Consider the following 17,315-nt stretch of genomic DNA (forward strand, 5'->3'; position numbering starts at 1 on the left):
AAGGCAAGCCGTGTGAAAAGATTTGGGGAACCCTTGAATAAATGGTCTGTTCATGGGCCAGCCTTGAAGACACAGACAACTGAAATAAAGACACAGAAACAAGAGAATAGCACTGCTGAAAAGAGACGTCAGTATCATTGTGTATGCTGACCGACGACAGATATCATACGTTGAAATGTCTTTGTTGTATTAAATCATGTAGTTTGACTAGGTAGCAGTTCAGAGTGTAGACTTAGTGAGGAGAGGCTGTAATGGCTCACTTTCTGGAACCCATCATCCCATCCCAGGCTCCTCTCCTCTCATCCCAGGCTCCTCTCCTCTCCTCTCATCCCATCCCAGGCTCCTCTCCTCTCATCCCAGGCTCCTCTCCTCTCCTCTCATCCCATCCCAGGCTCCTCTCCTCTCATCCCATCCCAGGCTCCTCTCCTCTCATCCCATCCCAGGCTCCTCTCCTCTCATCCCAGGCTCCTCTCCTCTCCTCTCCTCTCCTCTCCTCTCCTCTCCTCTCCTCTCCTCTCCTCTCCTCTCCTCTCCTCTCATCTCCTCTCATCTCATCTCATCTCATCTCCTCTCATCTCCTCTCCTATCTCATCTCATCTCATCTCATCTCATCTCCTCTCCTCTCCTCTCCTCTCCTCTCCTCTCCTCTCCTCTCCTCTCCTCTCCTCTCATCTCATCTCATCTCATCTCATCTCATCTCATCTCCTCTCCTCTCCTCTCCTCTCCTCTCCTCTCCTCTCCTCTCCTCTCATCTCATCTCTATACCAGTAGGTCAGAATATGTAGTTCCACTGTTCAAGTCCTATGGTGTGTCACAACACCCACCTCAGTCGGGTCACAGAGAAAACAAAAGTTTGGGATCCCCCACTGTATACCACATAAGGGCCCCGCTTGTTCTATAAATGTGTTATAACCATGTTATAACCATGTTATAACCACGTGAGGAAGCTCTCCTTGTCGATCTTTGTGGCGGCCAGGACTGACTCCATGTCGTTCAGGATGTCGGAGCTAAGGGCTTCCTGGAGACTAGGCATAAGCTCCTCCCCCTCCATGGCCATGTTGTCACTCTCCAGCGTACCCAGGTCCACGTCCGTCCCCGGGATGGCGTCCAGGTAGTCAGGGAAACGGCTGGGCTGGGTCCCCATGGATACCGGCAGGGCGTCCCCTAATGATGCCAAAACGATGACATGGATGTGTTATGCCGCGGTTAGAACTCAGAAAGTTATCAGTTTGTAGGTCCTATAATAATCAATTTATGTTTCCAATAACTTCCCACATTGACCTCGACTAAATAGGTCTTTGTAACTCAACATCGCTTGACAAAATATAACCGTCTGTCTAGACTTTGTGAGAAGCGTTAAAGAGGAGATTGAGTCGTCAGAATCCCCCCCCCCCCCTCTTAAAGGGTCCTGGTCAGTAGTGGACTACGGTAGAACAAAGGGTGCTGTTTAGTCTCACCAGTGTCCATCTCGTCCACACTGTTAAGGAAGTCATCGGGCGTACGGGGGACACTGTAACTGCTCATGCTCAGACCGCTGTCTGTGCTCTCATCCCTGGAGTGGTAGGTCCCACTGTGGACACAAGAGACAGGACACGATTCAAACTTTATTGTTCCACAATGTAATCTGGAGACATGAATGAAATCTATTTCTCTATTCAATCCATTTCAATAAAACGTTACAGTGTGATTGAAATTTAAAGGCAATGTTCCCCCAATAGCGAAGACGGTAAACGCTGCTTATGTCAGCTCAGTCAGAAGTTACCTTTAAAACGCTGCGTATGTCGGCTCAGTCAGAAGTTACCTTTAAAACGCTGCGTATGTCGGCTCAGTCAGAAGTTACCTTTAAAACGCTGCGTATGTCGGCTCAGTCAGAAGTTACCTTTAAAACGCTGCGTATGTCAGCTCAGTCAGAAGTTACCTTTAAAACGCTGCGTATGTCAGCTCAGTCAGAAGTTACCTTTAAAACGCTGCTTATGTCAGCTCAGTCAGAAGTTACCTTTAAAACGCTGCGTATGTCGGCTCAGTCAGAAGTTACCTTTAAAACGCTGCGTATGTCGGATAAGTCAGAAGTTACAAGAGGTAACAATCCTAATATACAAGAGTGTTCCCTAACAATGGATGTTCACTCAGACCTAAACCTTCTCCTGTTCATTCAGATCTAAACCTTCTCCTGTTCATTCACATCTTCTCCTGTTCATTCAGACCTAAACCTTCTCCTGTTCATTCAGACCTTCTCCTGTTCATTCAGACCTTCTCCTGTTCATTCAGACCTTCTCCTGTTCATTCAGACCTTCTCCTGTTCATTCAGATCTAAACCTTCTCCTGTTCATTCAGATCTAAACCTTCTCCTGTCCACTCAGACCTAAACCTTCTCCTGTTCATTCAGACCTAAACCTTCTCCTGTTCATTCAGACCTAAACCTTCTCCTGTCCACTCAGACCTAAACCTTCTCCTGTTCATTCAGACCTAAACCTTCTCCTGTCCACTCAGACCTAAACCTTCTCCTGTTCATTCAGACCTAAACCTTCTCCTGTTCATTCAGATCTAAACCTTCTCCTGTCCACTCAGACCTAAACCTTCTCCTGTTCATTCAGATCTAAACCTTCTCCTGTCCACTCAGACCTAAACCTTCTCCTGTTCATTCAGACCTAAACCTTCTCCTGTCCACTCAGATCTAAACCTTCTCCTGTTCATTCAGACCTAAACCTTCTCCTGTTCATTCAGATCTAAACCTTCTCCTGTCCACTCAGACCTAAACCTTCTCCTGTTCATTCAGACCTAAACCTTCTCCTGTCCACTCAGACCTAAACCTTCTCCTGTTCATTCAGACCTAAACCTTCTCCTGTCCACTCAGATCTAAACCTTCTCCTGTCCACTCAGACCTAAACCTTCTCCTGTTCATTCAGACCTAAACCTTCTCCTGTCCACTCAGACCTAAACCTTCTCCTGTCCACCCAGGCCTAAATATTCTGTTCACTCAGACCTAAATATTGTCCTGAGTCAAAACAGTAAGTGGTAGGTTCTGCTGTGGAAAAGACACCAGACACAGTCAGCCATTACCGTTGTAGTTTTACAAGGAGATCATGGAGCTAAACAAAGAACAATAATAACAACATGAATACCCAGGGCTTTCCCCAGGGCTTTACCCAGGGCTTTACCCAGGGCTTTACCCAGGGCTTTCCCCAGGGCTTTCCCCAGGGCTTTCCCCAGGGCTTTACCCAGGGCTTTACCCAGGGCTTTCCCCAGGGCTCTCCCAGGGCTTTCCCCAGGGCTTTCCCCAGGGCTTTCCCCAGGGCTTTCCCCAGGGCTTTCCCCAGGGCTCTCCCCAGGGCTTTACCCAGGGCTTTACCCAGGGCTTTACCCAGGGCTTTACCCAGGGCTTTCCCCAGGGCTCTCCCCAGGGCTTTCCCCAGGGCTTTCCCCAGGGCTTTACCCAGGGCTTTACCCAGGGCTTTCCCCAGGGCTTTACCCAGGGCTTTCCCCAGGGCTTTCCCCAGGGCTTTACCCAGGGCTTTACCCAGGGCTTTCCCCAGGGCTTTCCCCAGGGCTTTCCCCAGGGCTTTCCCCAGGGCTTTCCCCAGGGCTTTACCCAGGGCTTTCCCCAGGGCTTTCCCCAGGGCTTTACCCAGGGCTCTCCCCAGGGCTTTACCCAGGGCTTTACCCAGGGCTTTACCCAGGGCTTTACCCAGGGCTTTACCCAGGGCTCTCCCCAGGGCTTTCCCCAGGGCTTTACCCAGGGCTTTCCCCAGGGCTCTCCCCAGGGCTTTCCCCAGGGCTTTCCCCAGGGCTTTACCCAGGGCTTTACCCAGGGCTTTACCCAGGGCTCTCCCCAGGGCTTTCCCCAGGGCTTTACCCAGGGCTTTACCCAGGGCTCTCCCCAGGGCTTTCCCCAGGGCTTTCCCCAGGGCTTTCCCCAGGGCTTTACCCAGGGCTTTACCCAGGGCTTTACCCAGGGCTCTCCCCAGGGCTTTCCCCAGGGCTTTACCCAGGGCTTTACCCAGGGCTTTACCCAGGGCTTTCCCCAGGGCTTTACCCAGGGCTTTACCCAGGGCTTTACCCAGGGCTTTCCCCAGGGCTTTCCCCAGGGCTCTCCCCAGGGCTCTCCCCAGCTTTACATCTATATTCTACTGGTGAAAGAGACAGGACAGTTTAACTAACCCACTGACCACTTTCCAAGAACAATCCTTACTATTCTCTACAGCCGTGAGAGAGAAAGACCATACTGAGAGAGAGAGAGAGAGAGAGAGAGAGGGGGTAGAGAGCGACAGAGATAACCAGCGAGGAAAAGACAGAGAGAGAGAGAGAGAGAGAGAGAGAGAGAGAGAGAGAGAGGGGTAGAGAGAGAGAGAGAGAGAGGAGAGAGAGAGAGAGAGAGAGAGAGAGAGAGGGGTAGAGAGAGAGAGAGAGAGAGAGAGAGAGAGAGAGAGAGAGATAACCAGCGAGGAAAAGACAGAGAGAGAGAGAGAGAGAGAGAGAGAGAGAGAGAGAGAGAGAGAGAGAGAGAGAGAGAGAGAGAGAGAGAGAGAGAGAGAGAGAGAGAGAGAGAGAGAGAGAGAGGGGTAGAGAGCGACAGAGATAACCAGCGAGGAAAAGACAGAGAGAGAGAGAGAGAGAGAGAGAGAGAGAGAGAGAAGGGGGAACAAAGACAGAGAGAAGAAAGAGGAGGCGAGACAGAGCTCTGACACTAATTAGCAGAGAAAAAGGCAGAGTAGAGCCACGGCAGCATGAATGAGACCACTGTGAGAGAGGGGAGGGGAGGCTGGGGAAAGAGAGGGGAGGGGAGGCTGGGGAAAGAGAGGGGAGGGGAGGCTGGGGAAAGAGAGGGGGAGGGGAGGCTGGGGAAAGAGAGGGGAGGGGAGGCTGGGGAAAGAGAGGGGAGGGGAGGCTGGGGAAAGAGAGGGGGAGGGGAGGCTGGGGAAAGAGAGGGGGAGGGGAGGCTGGGGAAAGAGAGGGGGGGGAGGCTGGGGAAAGAGAGGGGAGGGGAGGCTGGGGAAAGAGAGGGGAGGGGAGGCTGGGGAAAGAGAGGGGAGGGGAGGCTGGGGAAAGAGAGGGGAGGGGAGGCTGGGGAAAGAGAGGGGAAGGAGGCTGGGGAAAGAGAGGGGAGGGGAGGCTGGGGAAAGAGAGGGGAGGGGAGGCTGGGGAAAGAGAGGGGAGGGGAGGCTGGGGAAAGAGAGGGGAGGGGAGGCTGGGGAAAGAGAGGGGGAGGAGGCTGGGGAAAGAGAGGGGAGGGGAGGCTGGGGAAAGAGAGGGGGAGGGGAGGCTGGGGAAAGAGAGGGGAGGCTGGGGAAAGAGAGGGGAGGGGAGGCTGGGGAAAGAGAGGGGAGGGGAGGCTGGGGAAAGAGAGGGGAGGGGAGGCTGGGGTAAGAGAGGGGGAGGGGAGGCTGGGGAAAGAGAGGGGAGGGGAGGCTGGGGAAAGAGAGGGGAGGCTGGGGAAAGAGAGGGGAGGGGAGGCTGGGGAAAGAGAGGGGAGGGGAGGCTGGGGAAAGAGAGGGGAGGGGAGGCTGGGGTAAGAGAGGGGGAGGGAGGCTGGGGAAAGAGAGGGGAGGGGAGGCTGGGGAAAGAGAGGGGAGGGGAGGCTGGGGAAAGAGAGGGGAGGCTGGGGAAAGAGAGGGGAGGCTGGGGAAAGAGAGGGGGAGGGGAGGCTGGGGAAAGAGAGGGGGAGGGAGGGGAGGCTGGGGAAAGAGAGGGGAGGGGAGGCTGGGGAAAGAGAGGGGGAGGGGAGGCTGGGGAAAGAGAGGGGAGGGGAGGCTGGGGAAAGAGAGGGGAGGCTGGGGAAAGAGAGGGGAGGGGAGGCTGGGGAAAGAGAGGGGAGGGGAGGCTGGGGAAAGAGAGGGGAGGGGAGGCTGGGGAAGAGAGGGGGAGGGGAGGCTGGGGAAAGAGAGGGGGAGGCTGGGGAAAGAGAGGGGGGGAGGCTGGGGAAAGAGAGGGAGGGGAGGCTGGGGAAAGAGAGGGGGAGGGGAGGCTGGGGAAAGAGAGGGGGGGAGGCTGGGGAAAGAGAGGGGGGGAGGCTGGGGAAAGAGAGGGGGGGAGGCTGGGGAAAGAGAGGGGGAGGGGAGGCTGGGGAAAGAGAGGGGAGGGGAGGCTGGGGAAAGAGAGGGGGGGGAGGCTGGGGAAAGAGAGGGGAGGGGAGGCTGGGGAAAGAGAGGGGAGGGGAGGCTGGGGAAAGAGAGGGGGGGAGGCTGGGGAAAGAGAGGGGAGGGGAGGCTGGGGAAAGAGAGGGGGGGAGGCTGGGGAAAGAGAGGGGAGGGGAGGCTGGGGAAAGAGAGGGGAGGGGAGGCTGGGGAAAGAGAGGGGAGGGAGGGGAGGCTGGGGAAAGAGAGGGGAGGGGAGGCTGGGGAAAGAGAGGGAGGGAGGCTGGGGAAAGAGAGGGGAGGGGAGGCTGGGGAAAGAGAGGGGAGGGGAGGCTGGGGAAAGAGAGGGAGGGGAGGCTGGAGAAAGAGAGGGGAGGGGAGGCTGGGGAAAGAGAGGGGAGGGGAGGCTGGGGAAAGAGAGGGGAGGGAGGCTGGGGAAAGAGAGGGGAGGCTGGGGAAAGAGAGGGGAGGCTGGGGAAAGAGAGGGGAGGGGAGGCTGGGGAAAGAGAGGGGAGGGGAGGGGAGGCTGGGGAAAGAGAGGGGAGGGGAGGCTGGGGAAAGAGAGGGGAGGGGAGGCTGGGGAAAGAGAGGGGAGGGGAGGCTGGGGAAAGAGAGGGGAGGCTGGGGAAAGAGAGGGGAGGGGAGGCTGGGGAAAGAGAGGGGAGGGGAGGCTGGGGAAAGAGAGGGGAGGGGAGGCTGGGGAAAGAGAGGGGGAGGGGAGGCTGGGGAAAGAGAGGGGGGAGGCTGGGGAAAGAGAGGGGGAGGCTGGGGAAAGAGAGGGGAGGGGAGGCTGGGGAAAGAGAGGGGAGGGGAGGCTGGGGAAAGAGAGGGGGGGAGGCTGGGGAAAGAGAGGGGGGGGAGGCTGGGGAAAGAGAGGGGGGAGGCTGGGGAAAGAGAGGGGGAGGGAGGCTGGGGAAAGAGAGGGGGGGGAGGCTGGGGAAAGAGAGGGGAGGGAGGCTGGGGAAAGAGAGGGGAGGGGAGGCTGGGGAAAGAGAGGGGGAGGGGAGGCTGGGGAAAGAGAGGGGGGGAGGCTGGGGAAAGAGAGGGGGAGGGGAGGCTGGGGAAGAGAGAGGGAGGGGAGGCTGGGGAAAGAGAGAGGAGGGGAGGCTGGGGAAAGAGAGGGGAGGGGAGGGGAGGCTGAGGAAAGAGAGGGGAGGGGGGGCTGGGGAAAGAGAGGGGGAGGAGAAGAGGAGGGTAGTAGAGGGAGAAGAGGAGGGTAGTAGAGGAAGAAGAGGAGGGTAGTAGAGGGAGAAGAGGAGGGTAGTAGAGGAAGAAGAGGAGGGTAGTAGAGGGAGAAGAGGAGGGTAGTAGAGGAAGAAGAGGAGGGTAGTAGAGGAAGAAGAGGAGGGTAGTAGAGGGAGAAGAGGAGGGTAGTAGAGGGAGAAGAGGAGGGTAGTAGAGGGAGAAGAGGAGGGTAGTAGAGGGAGAAGAGGAGGGTAGTAGAGGAAGAAGAGGAGGGTAGTAGAGGGAGAAGAGGAGGGTAGTAGAGGGAGAAGAGGAGGGTAGTAGAGGGAGAAGAGGAGAGTAGTAGAGGGAGAAGAGGAGGGTAGTAGAGGGAGAAGAGGGGGTAGTAGAGGGAGAAGAGGAGGGTAGTAGAGGGAGAAGAGGAGGGTAGTAGAGGGAGAAGAGGAGGGTAGTAGAGGGAGAAGAGGAGGGTAGTAGAGGAAGAAGAGGAGGGTAGTAGAGGGAGAAGAGGAGGGTAGTAGAGGGAGAAGAGGAGGGTAGTAGAGGGAGAAGAGGAGAGTAGTAGAGGGAGAAGAGGAGAGTAGTAGAGGGAGAAGAGGAGGGTAGTAGAGGAAGAAGAGGAGGGTAGTAGAGGGAGAAGAGGAGGGTAGTAGAGGGAGAAGAGGAGGGTAGTAGAGGGAGAAGAGGGGAAGGAGAAGAGGAGGGTAGTAGAGGGAGAAGAGGAGGGTAGTAGAGGAAGAAGAGGAGGGTAGTAGAGGGAGAAGAGGAGAGTAGTAGAGGGAGAAGAGGAGGGTAGTAGAGGGAGAAGAGGAGGGTAGTAGAGGGAGAAGAGGAGGGTAGTAGAGGGAGAAGAGGAGGGTAGTAGAGGGAGAAGAGGAGAGTAGTAGAGGAAGAAGAGTCTGTCCTGTCTGCTGACTGGACCACATGTTCTCAGGGGCTGTTTGCTATTCAGCCTTGCCCTCATTGGCTGTTTGCTATTCAGCCTGGCTCTCAATGGCTGGCTGTAAGGAACAGAGGCTAAAGGGATAACCTCCACGTGTCTTGTTACAAGCTTTGGTCTTTCCATTTGTATTTCCAGGTTGGACGTTAGCCCGTGGGGTTGCCCCGATTGGTTTCACCTCGTTAGTCAGTAAGGGAATATGGCAATCCAAAAGCAGTAGTCAAAGACTACTGGGCGGCAGGTAGTGGTTAGAGCAGGTAGCCCAGTGGTTAGAGCAGGTAGCCCAGTGGTTAGAGCAGGTAGCCCAGTGGTTAGAGCAGGTAGCCCAGTGGTTAGAGCAGGTAGCCCAGTGGTTAGAGCAGGTAGCCTAGTGGTTAGAGCAGGTAGCCCAGTGGTTAGAGCAGGTAGCCCAGTGGTTAGAGCAGGTAGCCTAGTGGTTAGAGCAGGTAGCCCAGTGGTTAGAGCAGGTAGCCCAGTGGTTAGAGCAGGTAGCCTAGAGGTTAGAGCAGGTAGCCTAGTGGTTAGAGGCAGGTAGCCTAGAGGTTAGAGCAGGTAGCCCAGTGGTTAGAGCAGGTAGCCCAGTGGTTAGAGCAGGTAGCCCAGTGGTTAGAGCAGGTAGCCCAGTGGTTAGAGCAGGTAGCCCAGTGGTTAGAGCAGGTAGCCCAGTGGTTAGAGCAGGTAGCCTAGTGGTTAGAGCAGGTAGCCCAGTGGTTAGAGCAGGTAGCCCAGTGGTTAGAGCAGGTAGCCTAGAGGTTAGAGCAGGTAGCCTAGTGGTTAGAGCAGGTAGCCCAGTGGTTAGAGCAGGTAGCCCAGTGGTTAGAGCAGGTAGCCCAGTGGTTAGAGCAGGTAGCCCAATGGTTAGAGCAGGTAGCCCAGTGGTTAGAGCAGGTAGCCTAGTGGTTAGAGCAGGTAGCCTAGTGGTTAGAGCAGGTAGCCTAGAGGTTAGAGTAGGTAGCCCAGTGGTTAGAGCAGGTAGCCCAGTGGTTAGAGGCAGGTAGCCCAGTGGTTAGAGCAGGTAGCCTAGTGGTTAGAGGCAGGTAGCCTAGTGGTTAGAGCAGGTAGCCTAGTGGTTAGAGCAGGTAGCCTAGTGGTTAGAGCAGGTAGCCCAGTGGTTAGAGCAGGTAGCCTAGAGGTTAGAGTAGGTAGCCCAGTGGTTAGAGCAGGTAGCCTAGTGGTTAGAGCAGGTAGCCTAGTGGTTAGAGCAGGTAGCCCAGTGGTTAGAGCAGGTAGCCCAGTGGTTAGAGCAGGTAGCCCAGTGGTTAGAGCAGGTAGCCCAGTGGTTAGAGCAGGTAGCCTAGTGGTTAGAGTAGGTAGCCTAGTGGTTAGAGCAGGTAGCCCAGTGGTTAGAGCAGGTAGCCTAGAGGTTAGAGCAGGTAGCCTAGAGGTTAGAGCAGGTAGCCCAGTGGTTAGAGCAGGTAGCCTAGAGGTTAGAGTAGGTAGCCCAGTGGTTAGAGCAGGTAGCCCAGTGGTTAGAGCAGGTAGCCTAGAGGTTAGAGTAGGTAGCCCAGTGGTTAGAGCAGGTAGCCCAGTGGTTAGAGCAGGTAGCCTAGAGGTTAGAGCAGGTAGCCCAGTGGTTAGAAGCAGGAAGCCCAGTGGTTTGAGGCAGGTAGCCTAGTGGTTAGAGCAGGCAGCCCAGTGGTTAGAGGAGGCAGGTAGCCTAGTGGTTAGAGCAGGTAGCCCAGTGGTTAGAGGAGGCAGGTAGCCTAGTGGTTAGAGGAGGCAGGTAGCCTAGTGGTTAGAGGAGGCAGGTAGCCTAGTGGTTAGAGCAGGTAGCCCAGTGGTTAGAGCAGGTAGCCCAGTGGTTAGAGCAGGTAGCCCAGTGGTTAGAGCAGGTAGCCTAGTGGTAAGAGCAGGTAGCCTAGTGGTTAGAGCAGGTAGCCTAGTGGTTAGAGGAGGCAGGTAGCCCAGTGTTTAGAGCAGGTAGCCTAGTGGTTAGAGCAGGCAGCCTAGTGGTTAGAGCGGGTAGCCCAGTGGTTAGAGGCAGGTAGCCTAGTGGTTAGAGTAGGTAGCCCAGTGGTTAGAGCAGGTAGCCCAGTGGTTAGAGCAGGTAGCCTAGAGGTTAGAGTAGGTAGCCCAGTGGTTAGAGCAGGTAGCCCAGTGGTTAGAGCAGGTAGCCTAGAGGTTAGAGCAGGTAGCCCAGTGGTTAGAAGCAGGAAGCCCAGTGGTTTGAGGCAGGTAGCCTAGTGGTTAGAGCAGGCAGCCCAGTGGTTAGAGGAGGCAGGTAGCCTAGTGGTTAGAGCAGGTAGCCCAGTGGTTAGAGCAGGTAGCCTAGTGGTTAGAGGAGGCAGGTAGCCTAGTGGTTAGAGGAGGCAGGTAGCCTAGTGGTTAGAGCAGGTAGCCCAGTGGTTAGAGCAGGTAGCCCAGTGGTTAGAGCAGGTAGCCCAGTGGTTAGAGCAGGTAGCCTAGTGGTAAGAGCAGGTAGCCTAGTGGTTAGAGCAGGTAGCCTAGTGGTTAGAGGAGGCAGGTAGCCCAGTGTTTAGAGCAGGTAGCCTAGTGGTTAGAGCAGGCAGCCTAGTGGTTAGAGCGGGTAGCCCAGTGGTTAGAGGCAGGTAGCCTAGTGGTTAGAGCAGGTAGCCCAGTGGTTAGAGGAGGCAGGTAGCCTAGTGGTTAGAGCAGGTAGCCCAGTGGTTAGAGGAGGTAGCCTAGTGGTTAGAGCAGGTAGCCCAGTGGTTAGAGCGGGTAGCCTAGTGGTTTGAGCAGGTAGCCTAGTGGTTAGAGCAGATAGCCTAGTGGTTAGAGGAGGCAGGTAGCCTAGTGGTTAAAGGAGGTAGCCTAGTGGTTAGAGCGGGTAGCCCAGTGGTTAGAGCAGGTAGCCTAGTGGTTAGAGCGGGTAGCCTAGTGGTTAGAGCAGGTAGCCTAGTGGTTAGAGCAGGTAGCCTAGTGGTTAGAGCAGGTAGCCTAGTGGTTAGAGGAGGCAGGTAGCCTAGTGGTTAGAGGAGGCAGGTAGCCTAGTGGTTAGAGGAGGCAGGTAGCCCAGTGGTTAGAGCAGGTATCCTAGTGGTTAGAGCAGGTAGCCCAGTGGTTAGAGCGGGTAGCCCAGTGGTTAGAGGAGGCAGGTAGCCTAGTGGTTAGAGGAGGCAGGTAGCCTAGTGGTTAGAGGAGGCAGGTAGCCTAGTGGTTAGAGGAGGCAGGTAGCCCAGTGGTTAGAGCAGGTATCCTAGTGGTTAGAGCAGGTAGCCCAGTGGTTAGAGCGGGTAGCCCAGTGGTTAGAGCAGGTAGCCTAGTGGTTAGAGCAGGTAGCCTAGTGGTTAGAGCAGGGTAGCCTAGTGGTTAGAGCAGGTAGCCTAGTGGTTAGAGCAGGTAGCCTAGTGGTTAGAGCAGGTAGCCCAGTGGTTAGAGCAGGTAGACTAGTGGTTAGAGCAGGTAGCCTAGTGGTTAGAGCAGGTAGCCTAGTGGTTAGAGCAGGGTAGCCTAGTGGTTAGAGCAGGTAGCCCAGTGGTTAGAGCAGGTAGCCTAGTGGTTAGAGCAGGTAGCCTAGTGGTTAGAGCAGGTAGCCTAGTGGTTAGAGCAGGTAGCCTAGTGGTTAGAGCAGGTAGCCTAGTGGTTAGAGCAGGTAGCCCAGTGGTTAGAGCAGGTATACTAGTGGTTAGAGCAGGTAGCCTAGTGGTTAGAGCAGGTAGCCTAGTGGTTAGAGGAGGCAGGTAGCCTAGTGGTTAGAGGAGGTAGCCTAGTGGTTAGAGGAGGCAGGTAGCCTCGTGGTTAGAGGAGGTAGCCTAGTGGTTAGAGGAGGCAGGTAGCCTCGTGGTTAGAGTAGGTAGCCTAGTGGTTAGAGCAGGTAGCCTAGTGGTTAGAGCAGGGTAGCCTAGTGGTTAGAGCAGGTAGCCTAGTGGTTAGAGCAGGTAGCCTAGTGGTTAGAGCGTTGGACTAGTAACTGAAAGGATGCGGGATCGAATCCCCGAGATGACAAGGTAAAAATCTGTCGTTCTGCCCCTGAACAAGGCAGTTAACCCACTGTTCCTAGGCCATCACTGTAAATAAGAATTTGTTCTTAACTGACTTGCCTAGTTAAATAAAGGTTATATATATATATATATATATATATATATATATATATATATATATATATATATATATATATATATATATATATATATATTTTAAATACTGACTAACGAGATGACAACCAGCACAGGTGTAACACATACTGACATACCAAAGCCTCTACCAGTTTCCATTCCTATAGGGCCATGTACCAGTATCCATTCCTATAGGGCCATGAACCAGTTTCCATTCCTATAGGGCCATGAACCAGTTTCCATTCCTATAGGGCCATGAACCAGTTTCCATTCCTATAGGGCCATGAACCAGTTTCCATTCCTATAGGTCCATGTACCAGTTTCCATTCCTATAGGGCCATGAACCAGTTTCCATTCCTATAGGTCTATGTACCAGTTTCCATTCCTATAGAGCCATGAACCAGTTTCCATTCCTATAGGTCCATGAACCAGTTTCCATTCCTATAGGTCCATGTACCAGTATCCATTCCTATAGGTCTATGTACCAGTTTCCATTCCTATAGGTCTATGTACCAGTTTCCATTCCTATAGGTCTATGTACCAGTATCCATTCCTATAGGGCCATGAACCAGTTTCCATTCCTATAGGGCCATGTACCAGTTTCCATTCCTATAGGGCCATTAACCAGTTTCCATTCCTATAGGGCCATGAACCAGTTTCCATTCCTATAGGTCTATGTACCAGTTTCCATTCCTATAGGGCTATGTACCAGTTTCCATTCCTATAGGTCTATGTACCAGTTTCCATTCCTATAGGGCCATGAACCAGTTTCCATTCCTATAGGTCTATGTACCAGTTTCCATTCCTATAGGGCCATGAACCAGTTTCCATTCCTATAGGGCCATGTACCAGTTTCCATTCCTATAGGTCTATGTACCAGTTTCCATTCCTATAGGGCCATGAACCAGTTTCCATTCCTATAGGGCCATGTACCAGTTTCCATTCCTATAGGGCCATGAACCAGTTTCCATTCCTATAGGGCCATGAACCAGTTTCCATTCCTATAGGTCTATGTACCAGTTTCCATTCCTATAGGGCCATGAACCAGTTTCCATTCCTATAGGGCCATGTACCAGTTTCCATTCCTATAGGTCTATGTACCAGTTTCCATTCCTATAGGGCCATGAACCAGTTTCCATTCCTATAGGGCCATGTACCAGTTTCCATTCCTATAGGGCCATGAACCAGTTTCCATTCCTATAGGGCCATGAACCAGTTTCCATTCCTATAGGGCTATGTACCAGTTTCCATTCCTATAGGTCTATGTACCAGTTTCCATTCCTATAGGGCCATGTACCAGTTTCCATTCCTATAGGTCTATGTACCAGTTTCCATTCCTATAGGGCCATGAACCAGTTTCCATTCCTATAGGGCCATGAACCAGTTTCCATTCCTATAGGGCTATGTACCCGTTTCCATTCCTATAGGGCTATGTACCAGTTTCCATTCCTATAGGTCTATGTACCAGTTTCCATTCCTATAGGTCTATGTACCAGATTCCCATACATGTCTTCAGTAAGTGTCTGAGCAATGCACAGTCGTACTGTAAATGTGTACACTCATTGTCAATGCATCCAGCTCAGACATAATGCTAAAAGTGTTTAAGTGGCTGAATATATCAGAAACTCCTTAACCATTCTGATACCTTTTAAAACCACTACAATCTGCAATTGTTTCATGAAAAAAAAATAATAAATAAGACATTTATATAATTGGATTTGACAAAATGTTCAGCTTCACGGGAAATTCAATTCAATATGGTGTAATATAAAGATGTGTAGTAACTGCTTCTCCAATAGAAATCCCTGATTATCATGCAATTGGGCTAAAGTGATTTCCAACGAGTCTCACCATGTTGAGCGTATGGGTTTAGAGACTCCCTGTCATGCAGTACCGCTCATGCCCACCAGGTGTCGGTATTGTGCAGACTCACTCTCTCAGCACAGTCCCCCCTGGTCTGAATGAGTCACTTCCATGTGAACGGGGTTCAGTTCAGAGAACTGCCTCTCAGGCAGTTCACACAGAGGCTCAAACTCCCCCCCACCACCACAGCACTAGGCACACACACACACACACACACACACACACACACACACACACACACACACACACACACACACACACACACACACACACACACACACACACACACACACACAGTTCTGATAGGATACACACACACACTAGTCACTGTGTATGTGTGTGTGTGTGTGTGTGTGTGTGTGTGTGTGTGTGTGTGTGTGTGTGTGTGTGTGTGTGTGTGTGTGTGTGTGTGTGTGTGTGTGTGTATAAGAAAGGCAGAGACTTCCAGAACCCAGAGTTTTTCCCTATCTGTTCAAGTCACAGTAATCACTCTCTAAACCTCAAACAGGGATGATATCACCCACTGAAACTTACTAATAGTTCAAACACTATGACACAAATCATGACTAATGTTCTCTCTTTCAGAGCTGTGTTTTTTCCCCGGGTTAAGAATATCTAGAACATTCAGATGTAGCTAAGACAAAAGAGGTGTTTCCAGTAGGTCCGGCTAAATCTGTGTCCGGGAAACTGGCCCTCAGATAAACAGACAGACACACCTGTTGAGAAGTAGATTCAACACACAGTATAATTGTAATGTATAACTCCTTATGGCACATGTTAAGACCTGTTGCTAATAAGCTGGCGTAACGACTGATGAGGCTTACCTGTTGAGGAATGGGTCGGAGCTGTTGGCTGTCATGGTTCTGGCATCCTGGCCCATCCCAGGGGACAACACGGGGTTGGGAGTCCCTACATCCTGCTCCATACTGACAGGTAGTTGGGTCCTCAAAGCCAGCTCCTATGAACACACAGCATACACAGTATGTGTTATTGGGCCACAGGTCTTTCTCTGTGGCTCAGTTGGTAGAGCGTGGTGTTTGCAACGCCAGCATGGTGTGTGCAACGCCAGGGCTGTGGGTTCGATTCCCACGGGGGGCCAGTACAAAAAAAAATAAAAAAATGCATGAAATGAAATGTATGTATTCACTACTATAAGTTGCTCTGGATAAGAGCGTCTGCTAAATGACTAAAATGTAAATGTTATTGTCTCAGCAACACAGCACGTGTTAGTGGAAGTCAAGGAAACAAGTAAGAAGCCTTTGTCCAAGCCAGAACGGCCCATAGGGCAGGAGTTTGCTATTTACTAGCCCTGTACTAGCCCTGCACTAGCCATACACTAGCTCTGCACTAGCCCTACACTAGCCCTGCGCTAGCCATACTCTAGCCATACACTAGCTCTGTACTAGCCATACTCTAGCCCTGCGCTAGCCATACACTAGCCATACACTAGCTCTGTACTAGCTCTGCACTAGCCATACACTAGCACTGCACTAGCCATACTCTAGCTCTGTACTAGCCCTGCGCTAGCCATACACTAGCCATACACTAGCCATACACAACCAAGGCAACTGAAAGCTGAGTAGGATGTGACCTAGTTTTTATGAAGATCTTAAAACCGCAGCTAGACAGCCTGGTGGTTCGTAAAAACTTTATTGGTCGAGGTTAATGAGAACGGACACAATGTTCTCTCCCAAAATAGTTGACTTGTCATAACCTGGCAGACATGACAGGTTTTTAAGAGGTTGGTGCGTTTTTTTCTGTGAACACGTATATTAGGGTTTTCTATTAACTGTTTCTACTGTATCTACTGTTTCATTTATAGGAATAACCTGGTGTTACAGTCAACAAGGAACCAATAACCTGGTGTTACAGTCAACAAGGAACCAATAACCAGGTGTTACAGTCAACAAGGAACCAATAACCTGGTGTTACAGTCAACAAGGAACCAATAACCTGGTGTTACAGTCAACAAGGAACCAATAACCAGGTGTTACAGTCAACAAGGAACCAATAACCAGGTGTTACAGTCAACAAGGAACCAATAACCTGGTGTTACAGTCAACAAGGAACCAATAACCAGGTGTTACAGTCAACAAGGAACCAATAACCTGGTGTTACAGTCAACAAGGAACCAATAACCTGGTGTTACAGTCAACAAGGAACCAATAACCTGGTGTTACAGTCAACAAGGAACCAATAACCTGGTGTTACAGTCAACAAGGAACCAATAACCTGGTGTTACAGTCAACAAGGAACCAATAACCTGGTGTTACAGTCAACAAGGAACCAATAACCTGGTGTTACAGTCAACAAGGAACCAATAACCTGGTGTTACAGTCAACAAGGAACCAATAACCAGGTGTTACAGTCAACAAGGAACCAATAACCTGGTGTTACAGTCAACAAGGAACCAATAACCAGGTGTTACAGTCAACAAGGAACCAATAACCTGGTGTTACAGTCAACAAGGAACCAATAACCTGGTGTTACAGTCAACAAGGAACCAATAACCAGGTGTTACAGTCAACAAGGAACCAATAACCTGGTGTTACAGTCAACAAGGAACCAATAACCTGGTGTTACAGTCAACAAGGAACCAATAACCTGGTGTTACAGTCAACAAGGAACCAATAACCTGGTGTTACAGTCAACAAGGAACCAATAACCTGGTGTTACAGTCAACAAGGAACCAATAACCTGGTGTTACAGTCAACAAGGAACCAATAACCTGGTGTCACAGTCAACAAGGAACCAATAACCTGGTGTTACAGTCAACAAGGAACCAATAACCAGGTGTCACAGTCAACAAGGAACCAATAACCTGGTGTCACAGTCAACAAGGAACCAATAACCAGGTGTCACAGTCAACAAGGAACCAATAACCAGGTGTCACAGTCAACAAGGAACCAATAACCTGGTGTTACAGTCAACAAGGAACCAATAACCTGGTGTCACAGTCAACAAGGAACCAATAACCTGGTGTTACAGTCAACAAGGAACCAATAACCAGGTGTCACAGTCAACAAGGAACCAATAACCAGGTGTTACAGTCAACAAGGAACCAATAACCTGGTGTTACAGTCAACAAGGAACCAATAACCTGGTGTTACAGTCAACAAGGAACCAATAACCTGGTGTTACAGTCAACAAGGAACCAATAATCTGGTGTTACAGTCAACAAGGAACCAATAACCTGGTGTTACAGTCAACAAGGAACCAATAACCTGGTGTTACAGTCAA

At 51.8% G+C, this 17,315-nt stretch overlaps 1 protein-coding gene across 1 annotated transcript in view; it reads right to left on the bottom strand.

The window, feature by feature from the left end:
* Nucleotides 1-685: 685 nt before the first annotated feature.
* The window catches only part of LOC106595041 (transcriptional coactivator YAP1), a 124,665-nt gene continuing 108,035 nt past the window's right edge, over nucleotides 686-17,315 (bottom strand). Inside the window, exons 6-8 of the mRNA XM_045704163.1 lie at nucleotides 14,900-15,033; nucleotides 1,458-1,570; nucleotides 686-1,164 (exon numbers count right to left, since the gene is read on the bottom strand). Of these exons, the coding sequence (XP_045560119.1) occupies nucleotides 929-1,164; nucleotides 1,458-1,570; nucleotides 14,900-15,033 (483 nt within the window). The 3' untranslated portion in view covers nucleotides 686-928. The remainder of the gene's footprint in view (nucleotides 1,165-1,457; nucleotides 1,571-14,899; nucleotides 15,034-17,315) is intronic.

Source organism: Salmo salar, chromosome ssa20 (assembly GCF_905237065.1).
Source record: "Salmo salar chromosome ssa20, Ssal_v3.1, whole genome shotgun sequence".
NCBI classification, from domain to species: Eukaryota; Metazoa; Chordata; class Actinopteri; order Salmoniformes; family Salmonidae; genus Salmo; species Salmo salar.